A 17204-nucleotide genomic window follows, 5' to 3' on the forward strand; every position below is an offset into this window, starting at 1 on the left:
AATTTTTTGGTAGGAGCCCTGCACAGTTTGGAGTAATTTTTGGAGGTAGTCCTGTACCCTGGGGCTTTTTTGGATCCCTCCAACCCGGCACTTTTTTGTAGCTCTGTACTCTGGGGCTTGTTTGGAGCGCATCACCATTTAGTATTTTGGGAGCCCTTTACGGCTTTTCACTTTTTTTTTGATATTCCAAAACACAGGTTTTCCGGAGGCCTTCGCAGCGCTGCCCTGGAGGAGCGCATCACCGTTTTGGCTGTTGGGGCGGACCGGCACAGGTCCCCGGGGGTCTCCTGCCCTGTGCCGGACAGGCCCCGCTCGGAAAGGCTGCGGGCGCGCTGCTCCGCCGGGACGGAGCCTCCGCTCGCTGCCCGGCCGTGCGCGCCATAAAAGCGGAGCGTCGGTCTCCTCTGCCGCAGCTGCCGTGTGTGTCTCCTCTGTCCCGGTCGCGCTGCGAGAGCTCCTCCCCCTCGGGCCCCGCCGCTGCCTCCGCAGCCCCCCGCTCCCCCGGAGCGAGTCCCGCACGCTCCCCGCCCCCCGGCAGCTCCCCGCTCCGGCCGTGACCCCCCCGCCGCCCCGCGGGAGCCCGGTTCTCGCCGCGGGACGTGGCCGACACGAGCCCTGCGCTCCGCTCGCCCTCCGCCCGCCGGGTCCCGCACCCCGGCCGCCCCCTTCCTCCTCCCCGCCGTCCCGCCTCTGCTCCCGGGCAGCGCTCAGGCCCCGGGAGCGGACCACCCCCTCCGCCCCTTCCCCGGCAGAGATCCCGCCGGACGGGCCCCGCCCCTTCGCTCCGGCTCCGCCCCTTCGCTCCGGCTCCGCCCCTTCGCTCCGCCCCTTCGCCCCGGCCCCACCCCTTCGCCCCGGCTCCGCCCCTTCGCTCCGGCTCCGTCCCCCCCCCGCGGCCCCGTTATTACAAACTGCTGCGAAGCGGCCGCGGGGGAAAAGCAAATGCACACGCGGGTGCGCGCGCGCGCTGCCCACCCGGGACGTGGGGGGTCGCCGGCGGGACGCTCCCCACCCCGCTCCCCGCAGCGGGGCTCGGCGGCGGCACCGTCTCCCGGGGGAGATGCTCCGCGTCCCGGGGCTGGAGCCAGCCGGGCGTCCCCGGCCAGGGCCCCCTCGCTCCGGGGAGCTCCTGCGGGGGGGCGCGTTTGGGGTCGGCAGCCGGGGGCCTCTTCCACCCGCTCCGGTGCCGCCGCACGGGTGGGCGTGGGGCAGCAGCCCCGGGACAGCCGCTGCGGACCCCTCTGTCCCGGGAGGGGCGGGGAGGGGCGGGCCGGGACCGCCGCGCCTCTGCCCTGCGCCCGCCGGGGTCTCTCGGTCCCGCCGGCTGCCGCCCAGCGAGGGGGGTTCGGCGGAGCTCGGCAGGGGTGTCCCGGGACCCGCCCGAGGAGAGCTCCTGCGTGGGCAGCGCCCGGGCCGGTTCGCCTGGGCGGGGGCTCCGGCACCGGCACCGGGCCCGGCCCAGACCCGCCCCGCCGAGTCCCGCCGAGTCCCGCCGGGCCGAGGGGATCGGAGCGGAGCCGAAATCACCCGAGCCCTGCCGAGTCCCGCCGAGCGGAGTCGAGCCGAACCCAGAGCAGCCGAGCCGAGCCGAGCCGGGCCCAGCCGAGCCCCCCCGGCCGGTCGGGGCGCAGCGGCAGGGGCGGGCGGGGCGGGCAGCGCGATGGCGGGCAGGAACCGGCCCCTCGGCACCGCGCACCGGGCGCTGCAGCTCCGCGTCCTGCCCCGCTCCGGCGGCAGTGGCGGAGCGGGACGCTGCCGGGGGCCGGGGAGCGCCCCGGGGGTCCCCGTGTCCCGGGCGGCGACGAGGACGCCGAGGCCGAGGGGCCGCGCCGGCTGCCGCCGTCCCGGCGCTCCCCGGAGGCGCACGGTGCCGGCCGGGACGAAGCCCGCGCCGGCCCTCGGCCGCACCCGCGGCAGACTGCGCCCGGTGCTCGGCGCTGCCGGCCCGGCCCGGCCCCGCCGCCGCGCTCGGTAGCCAGCCGCGCTCGGTAGCCAGCCGCGCCCGGGCTCGCCCCGCTCCCGGGGGCGCGCCCCGCTCGGGAAGCCCGGCCCGGGCCGGCCCCGGGAGGGGACCGGCTCGGGAGCGTTTTCCTGCTGCCGCCGCTCCCGCCCGTCCCCCGCGCAGGTCTCCGCCGGGCTCTGCCCGCGGGACGGGACCCCTCGGGCTGTATTGGGGTATTGACAGTACTGACAGTATTCCAGTATTGACACGCGGAAACAAACTTCACAGCTCACACTCAGTTATAAAGCAGATATGTCTACTGCGGCGCCGGGTGCAAGGGGATTTCTCCTCCTGACATGCACACCGGGTTAAAATCATGACAGGTATTGAAAACAGTTAACAAAGTTAGTTAGGCCTCCTGGTTCTACCCCTTAATTAACTCTTGGTTAATACTTTTCTTACTTCATCTTAAAGTTGCAGTTCTCTTTTAATTCACCACACCTGCTCAGAGAGTAGGGGGCTTAATTGGGTTGGGGCTTTTCTAGCTAGGAGGTGTGTTCCTTACCATTATAATGAGATTATAATGAGACAAGTTAACTCTAGGGCACTATTTTGGCAGTCCATTCTATTTTTCTACGATTCATCCTTGTGCTAATCATTATTGCTAGTTAGCAGAGAGTCAGTGAAGACAGTCTTTATCTCTAATATGTCTAAGTGCCAGGCGCAGTTGTTATGAAGTATCTTCTTTACATTCTTCTTTCTTACTTTTAACCCTTGTTTTTCAAGATGTCCTGTAACAGAAGTAATCAGTCTTTTAAGTCGTTATTGCTAAACAATGCAGAAGCTACCAAAAGAAGTTGAAGCAGGTACTTTCCTCCTCACAAGCAGCATATCATTGCAGTGCTTCTCGTATTAAAGTCTCCTCTCTGCTCTAAAGGGTCCCTGTTTTCTCTGCTCCCAAGGTAAACTCCAGAGCTATTCATGGGGTTTCAAAGAAAGGCACATGTAGTTTACCTGCCTGGGGGAAAAAAAAAAAAAGGGACTCAGAGCTATGAATGGAGAATGTTTACTAAACACTGCACAGACAAATTAACCAAAGAGCAAACGTTAATGGGAAAAGCTGGGAGCAGAATGAGAAGCACCACACAGCTAAAGCTGTCCCAAGCACTTAGGCCTCCATCAAGGAGCACAAGCCCTGAGGCTGATGATGGCTGTTGGATGAGTTTCCCTCCCCCGGGTGGAAACACCTCTCACTGCGCTGTGCTCAGACCAAGGAAGGAAAAAGCAATACACCCCCCCACATCTAAAGGCATGCCACTCCATTCAAAGGTAAATTTTGATTTATTTAGATAAACTGCCTGGCCAGTTTTAGCACCTGCCTCTAGAGTAGATTGATTTCATCCACCCCTACCCACAAAAACTTTTGATTGAGTGCTGAGTGATGTGGAGTCAGGTGGATTTAGACACACACACGCTGCTACCAGGGGACTGGATTTTTAACCTCTTTACAAGTATTCGTTGCTTTGAAGCTGCCCGAGGGTCAGCACGCCCTCGCTTCTGGAGGTTCTGGCTCTGCGCAGGCACTAAGGAAGACATTTCTGGCGACAGGTTATTTTAAAGCACAGCAGAACATACCGTTTATGACCTCCTGAGAATTATCTCCCAGACAGATCAGGAAGAAGGGCAAAACTTGTCTATTTAACATGCATTTGGGTTACATGACTGTTAAACATGTTAAAAATCTCTAACAGAAAAAGTCACCTACACAATGTACGTAGGTGAGCAGGCACTTCTTTACTGCAGCGCTGGATGCACAGGGGATCGCTCCACCTCGTGTGCGTACTTAGTTTCTCCGCTACAGAAGTTATATACAATCAGTATACATATTCATCACATTTCCAAGAAACAATTAACATACTCATACAATTTCCGAGAACTCATAAATGTATGTAAATGCTCGTGACACATTCGCCTCCAGGTACACAGGTGGCTGTCTAAGGTCCTCTGGTGGTCGTCCATAGTCTTCCTCACGGTGTCCTCTAGTTGAATCCCATCTTTGCGCATGCTCAGCTTGGTTGCAAAATTCCATTCTTGGAATCTTCCTAAGTTTTCCTCGGTTTACTGACCAGGCCTACAACTTATCATTCTCTTGACAAGCAAATTCTACCTCTTCACAATGCTACATTGTTCAGCAGTTAGTTTATGATTAAATCACAGATCGATCATACCTAGTTACCCTTATACACAATATATATATATAATTTAACCTTTATTAATTGCTCTCTGGATTATACTTTTCTATCAATATCCATACTTAAAATAATCAATGCTTATTTCTATTAATATCTATTGATTGGCATTCTTCATATTTGAATCAAGGTGGGAAAGGTAAGGAATTTTCCAAGCAGCATCACTAGTGCATATCAGGTCACATTGTCACAGGACTCAAACAAAACTTTTCTATTCAATTCTTCATCGTTCCATCTCGTTACTGTTAGTTCCTTAGTATGGAACGGCAACACCCTGGTGAGGTTCCTATGGTTATTGTTTCTAACTTAACAATCCTAACTTACGCATTTGTATTTTATTATTTTATTTATTCATCAATTTTAATGTTTCTATATGATCATATTTAGATTATTTTAGAATCAATAAACAAGCCTTTAAAAAACTGTATAAATTACCCTTGGAGTAATTTGCACCCAAATCTGGGGAGAGGGTTGGAGCCGTGGAGGTGGGAGTGCAGGTCCCGCATCCCCCCGGTAAAGCGTGGGACAGGCTAAGAACCAACATCTTCAGCTCACGCAAGCAGCAGAGCTGGGACTGGGCCACTGCTTTGCCCAGGTGCCGGCACCTGAAGTGCCCTGGGATGCCACCGCACAGCTGGGGACGGTGTCCCGGGGCTGGGGAGTGAAGGCCATGTCTTTGGGGGGCTTTGGGGGTCAGTGTAGGTGTTGATATCTGTATTGGCAATGCTCCTTTTTATTTGTTGGTTTTGTTATATTTTCCTGTTTCGGGGCCTCGATGCTGAAGAACTGCAGCGATATGTGTGCAATTTAACCTTTTCCATGGAAAGTTATTTTCAAAATAAATTAAAAAAAAAAGAAAAAGAAAAAAATGGAGAAGAAAAAACCCTTTTGCCTCTTTGTTTCCCTCCAGCACAGCCTGGCTCTGCCTGATCCTCTCCCCTGGAGGTAGGGGACATCTCACCAGCCCAGCCCTGGCTGCACACCCAGCCTTGCTACATGGGTGCTATCACCCCTCTCCGCGGCAGCACAGCAATGCCCCGCGGAGAAACTGAGGCACAAACCATCACATGCGTGACAATGGTTACACCCCGCCTGTGCGACATAAGGGTGGCTGTGCCCGGGGTCCCAAGTCCTGGGAGCTGCTCTCAACCCCGGGAGCATCCTTCCCTGCCCCTGCGGGGAGCTCTTGAGGGTGACATGGTGTCAGTGCCTGGGGCTATCCCTCTGCTTGTGCCATGTCCCCACCTGGCCCTGTAGATGCCCTGAGAAACACAAGTGGCTTCAGAGCCCTCTTGGGTACAGGGCGGTGAGAGGAGCCGCACAGAAACCGCAGGAATAGCCAAGCCCTCGCGAGGCCAATTACGCCGAGGAGCGGTTGGGCTCTGCCAAGGCAGGGAAGAAAAGCAGCGCACGCTCAGCTGCCAGCCCGGCCGGCGCAGGCAGGGTGAGGGGTGGCGGGTCTGGGGGCAGCAGGTTCGGGGAGCCCCATGGGGAGGGCAGGTTGGCTCAGGGATGTGGGGCTGGGTGCGAGGCTGGCCAGGGCCAGGCTGTGGGTACCTCTCTGTGCCCACAGCTGTGGGGCAGTGCTGCCACTTGGGATGGTGGGAGAAGGGGCTGGAAAGGGACTCTGGAGAAACTGCCAGCAATGAGCCGGGGGGGGTATTTACAACCCAAAGATCCCAGGTGTGCTTTGCGCCCTTTTGCACTGTATTTTAACGTGTTCAAACTGCAGTGTTTCTACCCTTTCTTTTTCATTTTACCAGAAATAACCTCTGCTGCTTTGACTTTTTTCATTTGACCAGCAAGCCAGGTTTTTTCTGCTGCCTCCCCTTGGATGTGGCGTTGCACCTCACGTTTGCACAGACTCTGGTAGTTTTTACACTATTTATTGGCAGACTGACTTTCTGTATATTTATTCACCCTTTGCACCCTAGCTGGCAGCGGCGACATGGGTTGGGTGCCTCTATCCCAGCTCCCCCTCTTTGCTCTGAGGGCTCAATCACCCCATGAAGGGGTGAGGGAACATTTTTGCTGGGTTTTCAGGAGATATACAGCACTATTCAGGGGAGCACACACAATTGTTCCCCAGGCTCAGAGAGGGGAGATTTCATTTTGGCCCTGGGTGCTCTTTGAATGAGGGGATGAGTGTTAGCAGAAAAAGCATGGATTGCTATAAAAAAAAGAGATGGCTCTGCTGTACATGTAGAAAAGAAACCTTCCCAATCACACCAGCCCAGCGGGGAAAAGCACAAGACATGCTGAGCGCTGACCTTGGACAGGGCTCTTCTCTCTTGTACCCACAGGACAAGATCCCCTCTAGCAGGTGTCCCCATAAAACACGGGCAGGCAGTCATGGCTGGGCAATGTCACACACAGAAAACACAGTGCCCTGGCTGTGCATCGGCCCTCACAGCAGCCAGAGCCCGCTCACAGCTGTTTGCAGCATGATAAGGTGGGTTATGAAACACACCAAAGTTGTTGAACAAAAGAGACCAGTCGGGCTGTTTCAGCTCCTTTCCAGAGCCCGGGGTGGTTTGACAAGGGGAAGATGGATGAGAACACACCAGTCCCTTCACGCAGCAGGGGCCTTGCCTCGGTGCACCATGAGACGGCAGGCTGGGACTGTCTGTACTGATAAAAGCAGCTCCCTGGGCCAGGCTGGATGTGGTTTGTGAGGTTGCAGAGCCCCGTAACTGCCTCAGCGTGTGATAAACCCGGCCATCCCCACCTATGCCGCAGGAGAAGGCAGCACCTTCCCTGTGGTGGTAGCCTTTCTTTCTGGAAAATGGATGCTGGATGGGAGTGGAGTGACCTGCACTCCTGCAAATGTCTACATTTCCGTAATTCATACTCAAATCTCTACAATTTAATTTCCCTGGGCTCAAACCCCTGTAATCTTCCTCCACACCTCGTTTCTCCCTCACAGTGTGTGGCAGAGTGGCCCTGGGCCTGGCCGCCCCAACAGCTTGGCAGGGGGGAAGGCTGGGTGGCTTTGGACCCCCGTCAGGACGTCGTGTCCTGTGGGGACGTCGGTGATACTGGGGTTGGAGGAGCTCGACTCGGCCAGGCCGTAGTGGGGATGGCGGGCCTGGGGAGCCAGTCCTGCCCTGACAGAAATGGGGTGCCACCCTGGCACCCGCCACACCACTTCCAACATGGCGGCGCAGCTGCCCACTACTCCCAAACCGCCCGTTACGAGGGGCAGTGCGCATGCGCCTCTTCCCCTCTGGGACAACAGCGCATGCGCGTTCAGGGCTGGTGCCTTTCCGGCCCCTACGCAAATGGAGACCACTCTCCAGAGGGCCCTTGGTCGTGCTGCGCATGCTCAATGTGTCTTGCCGCTCCCAAGATGGCGCCGCGGCAGTGACGGGAGGGCGGAAGAGGGTGTCTGCAGTGGGACTGAACGGTGGAGCGCGGCCCCGGCGCTCCGCGGCAGGATGATCCCCGCCGAGGAGGTGTCGGCCCGCAGGAGGGCGATCGAGGGCAATCTCAAGCAGGTAGGGCTGGGCTAGGGCCCTGCTGCCGGCCCTGCCGGGGCCGGGGCCTGGTCCCGGGCCCGCAGCCCCAGCGCGTTGCCTAGGAGATGGGCCTGGGAGCTGGCACGGAGGCCCCCTCCGGGCCTGGGAGCGTCCCGCGGCCCCCTAAGGGCCTGGTCGCCCCGCTCCGGGCCTGTCAGCATCCCCAGGTCCCCTTCAGGGCCGAGGGCCCTTAGTTTTCAGGGTCAGGAGGTATTTCTGCCCCCCACTTTGGGGCTGGGGCCCCGCTCTTAGGGCCTGGTAGCTTCTGGGGGCTCTCCCTTCAGGTCCCCAGGTCCAGCCTGTGGGGCCAGCCCTTGCAGGTTGCTGTGTCCCGTCCATCCCCCCCACCCCATCTCTGGGCTTTGGTGACTTGAAAACAGCCCTTGGTGTTTGCTTTGCGTTGGCTGCTTGAGTTCACGGCTGTGGGGGGGATTTGGATGGTGCCTGTGCAACACCTGTGTTGTGCTGTGGCAGGCAAATGTGGTCTTGTGCCAGTGTGCCTCTGTGGTAAAGGTGTTAACGTTATATTGTGCTGTGACTTCAGTGTGCTAAGGCTCATGGGCTTGGGATATTAGAGGGAAATGAGTAATCCATAAAACCCTCACTTATGTTATGTGTCTCTCACCTTGGGTCAGTTGTGATTTCTGCGAAGAGGTGGCATATTAAAATGTGGTGTCAGCATCAGATCAAACATTGTTTGCTGCAGTGTTTACCAGGACTTGTAAAAACGTACGTATAGCATGTAGTGACTTAAATGCTCCATGTTCAGAATTGAAGACTAGTTTTTCATCCTACTGACAGGAAGAAGAACCCCTGTCCTTTATCAAAGAGAGCCTTGAGAAGAGTGACCAGCTTACAGAGAACATGGTAAGGAGGTCCTTGAAGTTCAGCCCTAATGTTGGGCCTTGGTTTACTTTTTCTTAGGACAGTCTGTTTTCAAGGCTGTCATTGTGCCTATCTGAGGAATGCAGAGTAATGAACCACTTGCTCTGCATCTGTGTTTTACACTTCAGTGGCTGGGCGAAGTGGGAAACTGGTGAATGTTTAAATCCTAAGCTTCTCTCCTGAGGAGATGAGGGCTCAAATGAGTCTGTCCTCTCTCTTGGGAATAGGTATTAATAGACCCCAGACTAGTTTGTGCAACAGCATCATGTTGTTGCTTCCTAAAGTCAGGGCTCGTTTGGAGTTTTATTTTGGGAGTGTTCTGCTTAGGAGGTAGAAAGTAATTACCACGCTCTAATTGCTCCTAAGCCCTCAGCTAGTATACTATGTCCCGTTTTGGGCTTAGTGCTTCAAGAAGGTCATAGAGGCACTGCCAGAGAAGTGTGGAAAACATAACGTAGGAGTGAGTCTTGAAAGAATTACATTTTTGCTGGAAAAGATGACATTAAGGCTCCATTTATGAGCTTACTAAGAGGTTTTCCACCTTTCGGAAGCAATATCGCAGTCCCTTTTAAAAACTAAATGTCTATGATGGAAAAGAAGGTTCTCGCTATACTGGTCCTGTGTCGTCGTGTTGTGCATCTCATATGTGGGTCTTAGTGGTATGGAGCAAAGTGGCAGCCGGTTTATGTTTTTGTTCTTTTTACCTAGGGCACCTCTAGGCAGTTCCTGTGGTTTTGTTTTCTGCTGTCAAATAAAATTTTGCTCCTCCTTAGTACTGTCTGGAAACATTAGCTTCACACTTTACAAACATCTAATTCAAGCTTGGCCCGTCTCTGTATGGCAGGTGATCTATTTTGTGATTATTAATAGAAATTAGGACATAGAGGGATTAAACAGCCTGCTTTAGGAGCCATGGCAAATTAGTAGCAGAGCCCAAAAAGTGAAGCTGGGACTTGAAGGTCCCTGATTGCCCTGCTCTAACTGCTGTCCAACTGTATGGGTCCAGGTGGAAGGATGTCCTCAGCTCTCTGTTTCTCTCTTGGCGTGTAGGTTTCTATTCTTTCCTCCTTTGAAAGTCATTTGATGAAGCTGGAGAACTCGATCATCCCTGTCCATAAACAGACAGAGAACCTGCAGCGCTTGCAGGAGAACGTGGAGAAGGCCCTGTCCTGCTTGGATCACGTCATCAGTTACTACCATGTGGCTAAGGACACAGAGAAGATCCTAAAGGAAGGGTGAGTTGAGCAGCTAGATCTTACTGGGGTGCTTCATCCTATTGAACTTTTGGTAGGGGACCTGACTCCACACACTCATCGTAATGTTCCTTGTACCCTTCCCACACTCTTTTCCCACTGTCAGTCCACAATGAAGCTGCCTGACTTGACCTTCAGCAATCCCCAGAGGGCAAAGTCTGCTCAGACCCTGGTGTCTCTTCCAGGATTTGCAGACATGCTGCCATATGAATCTCATGAGCATTGGTGGCTTCTCTTCTTTCCTCCACCCTTTTCCCAAAGGTTCTTCCTGCCCTGTTGATGTTGTCGCTGCATCCAGGATGACTCAGAACTGTTCTGGAGCCTGCTTTCAGTCTCTGGGAAGGTGCTGTGATGGCCCTTCTCTGGGGTGGGATGTGCAGCTTCCTCTACCTTCCCATCAGGGCCTGACTGGGAAAGGATGGCAAGGCTGAGAGTTGTGTGCTGCTCCATCATCAGTACTTCTGCACTTGCTGCATGGATTGGGTATTCTGCTGTGCTATTGAGTGGAGGCAAAAGGGAATCCCATGACCTCCTCCTAGTTGAAGAAAAGGCAATTTAAATGTTCCTTGTTATTTTTATCCTGAGTTTGGTCTGGTGCTTTCTTGATACCTTCTTTCTTTGCTGCTTCTGTTTCTTTTTGGTTTTATTTTCAGCCCCACTGGGAGGCTGGAGGAGTACTTGAATTGCATGGACAAAATCCAGAAGGCGGTGGAATACTTCCAGGACAACAATCCAGACAGCCCAGAGCTGAACCGCGTGGTAGGTCATGGGTCTGGAACCTGGCATGGGTAAGAGGGACAGATGTAGCCCTGCTGCTTGCCCTCTTGCTTGCTGCCTTGTAAAGAAGGTGTTTGGGCACAGCTAAAGAAACAATTGTTTTGGCTTCTGTTTAAGTCTGCACTCAGCAGTGTTTCTGCTTGTGGCGTTTTGCTTTCTCTACGCACTGTGCCATAGGACTTCTGAAAGTGCATCTTGCACGTGTGGTGGAGTTGATTGAACCTCTTCCTGAGCAGCTCTTGTCAGTCCTTCAACTGCTTGAACGGAATGGGAGATCTGTTTAAATCCCACTTGAAAACTGAGCAACTCCCAAGCCTTTTTTAATTTAATTTGCTTTAAAAGTTTCTTAGTTACAGGTGTTGGAGTTTGAAGCATGTGGTTAGAAACGCTGCAGAAAGTACGTTCTTATACAGAAATACTTGTGAGTGACTGATTACAGAAGCCCTGTGCTGCTTCTGTCCTTCTGCTGTTTTGTGCCAGAAATCCCTCTTTGAGAGGGGCAAGGAGTCCCTGGAGTCAGAGTTCCGCAGCTTGATGACACGACACAGCAAGCCGGTCCCACCCATCCTCATCCTGGACCTGATCAGCGGGGATGATGAAATGGAGATGCAGGAGGAGATGTCTCTGGAGCACCTCCCGGAGAGCGTCCTGCACGATATCATCCGCATTTCTGGCTGGCTGGTGGAAAACGGCAGGAATCAAGGTTGGTAGTGCTGTGTATTGTTCCCTTGTAGTTCTGTATCAGGTGAGTGCTCTCCAACTACTTACCGCATGTGGCTGAGACCAAAAGTAGGGTGTTGAGGGTTGTGTGTAGCCCTGTACAGCTTTGATTGTAGATCACACACCTTCAGCCTTGAAGCCTCTGCTCAGGTGCTGCTGTGGCTAACAAATCATGACTCGCACTGCTGTTGGTAGCTAGCAGCGCTAGCAAAACTAGTGACTGCCTTAGTGGCACCTTTTAGGTGAGTAGTTCAGTCTCCTTTCAATCACCTTCTTAAGATCCTCCTTTTTTTTTTTTTTACAGCATTTATAGTGAGTGATGGTTTGTCAGTTGAACAGAATGATCTGGTGAATATGATGAGAGAGCGAGCTGTGTAAATAAAGCATAAATTGTCTTAATGCATAGCCTGTCCTACGGCAGAAATCCATTGAACTTGCATCTGTGATGCCTTCTGATGGAGCTGCAACTATCTAGTGCTCCATCATTATAAGTGTTATAAATGTGTGAGACACTGGTCACTTATTCCCATTTGGGAACTATTTATGAACAGAACTTTTTGTAGTAAATGTGACCAAGGGCTGGGAGGGGGAAGCAGCACAGAAGACTTTTTTCAGTCAGTACATGTCTCTTCTTTCCTGTTCTGCAGCATCAAAATCTGCCTACAGCTTTATACTCCTTTATTAACTTTTTCTTTGGGAGTGAACAATTTTGTGGACTTGTTACAGGAAACCTGTACTTTCACATACATATAGCTACTAGAATCACCCCCCACCTCAATGATTTGCTTCTGAGTGGGGATTACTGTGCTTACCAAGTATGACAAACATCTTTTAAAAGCTTCTTAAGAACTTTTCCATGATCAAAGGCGACTGAAGCATATATAGCATATTTTGTTAGTCAGTTTGTATTCTGCTTTCAAATGATGAACGCCTCATTTAGTTCCTGAATGCCCTGAATCCTGAGCAGTGTGTAAAGTCTCTCATGTTAGAAACTGAGCACTTGAATTGACAATGTCTTGCACAAATGTCTCCCATCAGTTCCACAACTGATGTGCTCTTGGTGCACAGACTTGTTGTGTGTGGTGGGAGGGCTGGAATGAATACTGTGGGGGAAGGAAGAAGAAGTAGTAGTTTTTGAAGAAAATAGGAGAGGCTCTGGGAGGGAAAAACACCTCGGGTCCCACATCAATGCTACTAGGGCCCCTTAGGGGCACAGAGTGTTTCAGGAAAGGTTTGTTTTATCATATAGTGTTCCCTGTTTGCCTATAATCTTGTTTCTACCTTGTCTCCCTAGATTTTGTGCCTGTTTATTTCCAAATCCACTCTGTCCAGCTTGACCGCTCCATCAAGGGGCTGAAAGACCATTTCCGTAAGAACAGCTCCTCCACTGGAGTGCCATATTCCCCTGCCATTCAGAACAAAAGGAAGGACACCCCCACCAAAAAGCCACTCAAGAGACGAGGTGAGTTCTTGAAGGGGTGGGGGGGGGATTGCTGTACTGTGTATCCTCTTGCCTGGCTATCAAACACCTATCTGTAGGCCTTCTCACTGCTGAGGTAGCCTCTGTGTCTAAAATGTGCGCTTAGGACAGAAGCAGGGGTAAGACTTTGGAGATAAGCGCCTCTTCTCGGCCCTGGATTCAGCATTGAGGCTACAGGCATTTTCTGTCTCTGTTATAAAAGGGCTATAAAAGGATATGATCAGAGAGCACCTGTCCTCAGCCTTGGAATATGGAATACAGACTGTGCCACAGCAAAATAGAAAACTGTGATCTGATAAAACACATCACTTTAATAATCATTAGTTATGAATAAATTATTACTATGCTAGGAAACCAAGAACTCATCAGGACTTGAGATGGGGACTAGGTAGGTGCCTACTGACATGAGATCCAAAGTGGTCTCAATTTTGGAAGGGCTGTTAAGCTTTTGCCTTGGCTTGTCTTTGGAGGAACTAGGAATGTGGTTGGTGGCTTACTCCACCTCTCCTCATAATGGAGTTTTGCTGCATTTTCTGCAGCTGGTGAGGCCGCTCACTCCGGTGTACCGGAGCGCAGAGCTGGAATTCCCATCTCTGAAACGTGCCATCTAGTGGGAGCACAGCCAGGAGGGCCAGCAAAAGCTAGCACATACCTCCCGCAGCAGCACAGCGATATTGTCCCGCTGTGTGTCACAGCACCCTCTGCAATAGTGATCAAAATCAGAGAAGTTCGTATTTCTGTGGGTTTACCTGGCCAATACTCTCCCACCCTAATATTTTTTTCCTGTGTTGTCAAATACTCTTATTGGGTTCAAAAACTTAGTAAGAAATGTGGCTAGGGACTGGGAATGGATGGGATGGGGAAAGGGAGGAAAAGAAATACCCATTTTAATTGTGCTGTGTTTATTTTTATAATCCTGATGTGAATGCAGTCCTCATCCCAGGTAATGTGTGTCTATGTGCGCGTGTGCTGGCCCTGGTGCTCGCTCTCTTCACTTCTGTGTGTGGAGAGGCTTTGCTGGGTCTCTTCTTGCTAAAGCAGAGAGTGTGCCTGGGATATTTGGAGAAGGGGGGCTGGCTGGGGAAGGCTGTGACATCCAGAGATAACCCCTCTGGTCTTTTAAAATCAATCTGTGCCATTGCTGCTGTTTCCTGGAGCTGTTCCTGAAAGCTGATGTGTGAGTTGCAGTTGGTGAATGCAGATAGTCTGTGAATTTCAGTGGATTTTGCCCTGTCAGCAGAGCACCACCTGACAAGAGTATGTCTTACCCCACACTTGGCTTTCCTCTGGAGTTTGACAGGTAGTTATTTGCCTAAGAATTTGCCCTCAGTGTTGGGAGGCCTGTAGAGGACAATATCCTCCTGCTGAGGAGAACTAGCTATGCTGCAGATGGCAGAAAATCAGTGGTTTAAATGGTTCCTAAGCATGATGTCAGTCATTTGTGTTCAGCTCCTGAGCAGTCTCTCCTGCCCAACAACATGATTCCAATAGGTAAAAATTATTTTTGTGTGGTTCAGTAGCACTGTACTGGAAAGATGCCAGATGGGGATCTGTAGTTGAGCCATGGGGAACTCGGGTTGCAGGTGCTTCAGGTTTGGTCCACAGTTCTTGGTTATCACCTGATACTGAAAAGGTCCCTGGGTTTTGATTGCTGTGAAGTTAGCAGGGTCAGCAAACATTTCTGAGCAGCCTGCCAAATGGTAACATCTCCCCTATACCCTAGGTAAATAGATGGATGAGATTTTTTTTGAGCAGATGAAAAGAAAATCACTAGGATTTTTTAATGGGTCTCAGATCTTGGATGCTCACACAGAGAGTACAGAAAGGAGCCCACATGTCTGAGAGCACAAGCATTTGTTCTCTACCAACAGGGTTCCTCCAAAATGGATGCATTTGGCCATCCAGAATTACTTGTCATGATGAATGTCTCGGCTGTAGGTTTGCCAGGAGATTTTCACATCTTTTTGCCCAGTTTAATTGGAGTTTGTGAGATGGCCAGCTAGAAGGCCCAGAGCATTGGTGTGAATGCACTTAAAGAGCTGACAGTGTATGAAGGAAAGCGCATTTCAAATGATCTATTGGGGTATTGTTAATCTCAAGAAAAGATAGTGGCTAATTTGTCTCCAATCTTCTGTGAACAAGGACAGAGAACCAGACTGTAGCTCTTGAAGGACAGGGGTGGTTAAACCTCATACACCAGCCATCTCTTCTGGCTACTAAATTCTACTTAAGTGAAATTAAAAATGGAGGAAAAAAATAGTCTTTGAGCAGAGATTCACTGTTTTTTCTGCAGTTCCATCAGCTTTCAAGGACAGCTCTTGAGGTGGAGGTCTTATACCCTCTTCGCACTGGCACAGTGGCCCTCTTCATAGCAATATTCATCTGGTGGTGTTTGATTCCCCTGGTTTTAGCCTTTTTTCAATTATGGACAAAGAATTTTTTTTCTGTGCTACTGCTTCAGTAAGTAAAGTCAAGTTCTGCCAATTTGGGTTTCAGACAAGGGGGTTTTCTCACAGTTCCAATTTGATTTCCTTAAGGAAGAATATCCCAGTGCACACCCCAATGCACACTTAAACCTGTTGCAAGGGATAAATAACAAACTAAATCTGATGTGCTGTAACTTGTTTACCCACAAAGCAAAGAGCAAGAGAGGCTACAGCTAAAGGGAAGGTGAGGTGTTAGGGACAGGGTAACAAAGCAGAGGACCCCGCGTCTCCCCCAGGTACTATGTTGGATTCTGGAGAACATGCTCCATATCCATGTGTTGTTTCAGAGGGTCTTAATCTCTGCGTTAGTGTTTTATTTGTTGATGTACCCTGTACCGTCTCCCGTTGTTACAGCATGCAGTTGAAAATCTGACTGCTGGAGGTGCTTCTAAAGTAAAGTTGTCTCCTCTTTAAATGAAACTTGCCAAGTCAAGTTGAACTGATGAAGCAATCTGTGGGCTTTTTTTTTTTTGTAGTTTGCTGTTTGAAATGTCAGCAGTCTGTCTCAGAGGGCAGGTGTATTCAGATTCCCAAATCATCCTGCTGCAAACACATGCACATAAAATACCTCTTCTTTGTGATTCCGGTAGACCCAGTGCTTTTTTTTTTTTGGCTTTAGAGCAGCAGGTAGCTCAGAAGCTCTGCATTGCCAGGGAAGGATAGGGCCAGAAGGTGCTGGTAGGGGCACCCATCTTTGCTGCCTACAAAAAAGCCGGAGAACTTTAGCTGACAGACTCCTGCAGCTGGTGCTTAAAAAAAGAGGATGCGTTGCCCTTCTGCTTGGTTAGGAAACTGCTTAATGGAAGAGAGAAACAATGTGCAATTGGAAAACTGTGCCTCATGCATGCCCCAAAGCCATTTTATTTAACAATTGGGCCACAGGAGCAGAAGTTTCAGGTGTTTTTTTGACTTTTGGGGGTTTTGGGGGCTCTTTTCAAGCTATAGGGGAGCCCTTTTTCAGTTTACTTAATGCTCCAGTTTACCTAGCGGTGAGGTACTACCTGGAAGGCAGGCTGTGGAGTCTTTGTGTGGCAGAACAAAGAGCCTGTTCCTGCTTCCCATATTGATCGCTGCCTAGCTTGAATGTGATGTTTTCATTAGTAGCTGAAACGTGGTCCGGTCCCGTTTGGTTTGCGAGCTGCCTAACAGGGGAAAACAATTGTGGAACAAAAGCATTTGGCTTCCACTAGAATCCATTAAAGCCTAATTAAAATACTAAGTAAGAGGGATACAGGAGCACTGAAGTGATGCCCGTGAACACTGAACACTCAGTGTGTGTCAGCGTAAACACAGGTAATTGTGCTTATGCAAATAAAATGCAGCAGTGGTGTTTCAGCTCATCTGAGAAGAAACTGTCAGGGGTGGGCTGTGGAGATGTGGGCTGCATACCTGTGAAGTGAGATCCTATTGACAGCAGCAGCAGTTGTACTGTCTGCTTGGTTCTCACACCAATTTACCCTCTTTTTTTATTCTTTTTTTTCCCCCCCCTCCCCCTGGATGCTTGAAAGTGGGGGAAGATGAAAGAACTGGTAGAAGAACAGTACCTGGGTTGAGCTGCTCTGCATCAGCTGGGCCCTGGTAACAGCAGTAAGAAAGAGCTTAGTGCCTATCTCCAGAGCTTGCTACAGCCCTGCTTGCTCAGGGGAACTTGCTGTTGTGCCCAAGCCGTTAAGGTTTCTGAAAGCAGCTAAGAATAAAGTGGAAGTGTTGGGTACGAAGGGCCTCAGGAAGCTTGGAAGAAGAGGCATAGCCCTCTCACTTGGTCGTATGGCAGAGGCTAGGAGCAAATGCATCAGCACAGCGAGGGTGTAAGTCTTCCCTCCTCCCTGGTGTGCGGTTAGAGGGGAGAAGTTTCCTACTGGAAGAATGTGTTTTATGGATATGATTTTTACTT

General features: G+C 51.5%; 1 protein-coding gene across 1 annotated transcript; it reads left to right on the forward strand.

Moving 5' to 3' along the window:
- The first annotated feature begins 7588 nt into the window (after positions 1 to 7588).
- On the forward strand, positions 7589 to 15973 carry LOC132319106 (exocyst complex component 7-like). Its single transcript, XM_059829014.1, has 7 exons — positions 7589 to 7688; positions 8511 to 8576; positions 9645 to 9829; positions 10501 to 10606; positions 11105 to 11327; positions 12639 to 12806; positions 15930 to 15973. The coding sequence occupies exons 1-7, from the start codon at positions 7629 to 7631 to the stop codon at positions 15971 to 15973; spliced, it is 852 nt and encodes a 283-aa protein (XP_059684997.1). The 5' UTR covers positions 7589 to 7628.
- Positions 15974 to 17204: the final 1231 nt, after the last annotated feature.

Source organism: Gavia stellata, chromosome 24 (assembly GCF_030936135.1).
Source record: "Gavia stellata isolate bGavSte3 chromosome 24, bGavSte3.hap2, whole genome shotgun sequence".
Lineage (NCBI taxonomy): Eukaryota > Metazoa > Chordata > Aves > Gaviiformes > Gaviidae > Gavia > Gavia stellata.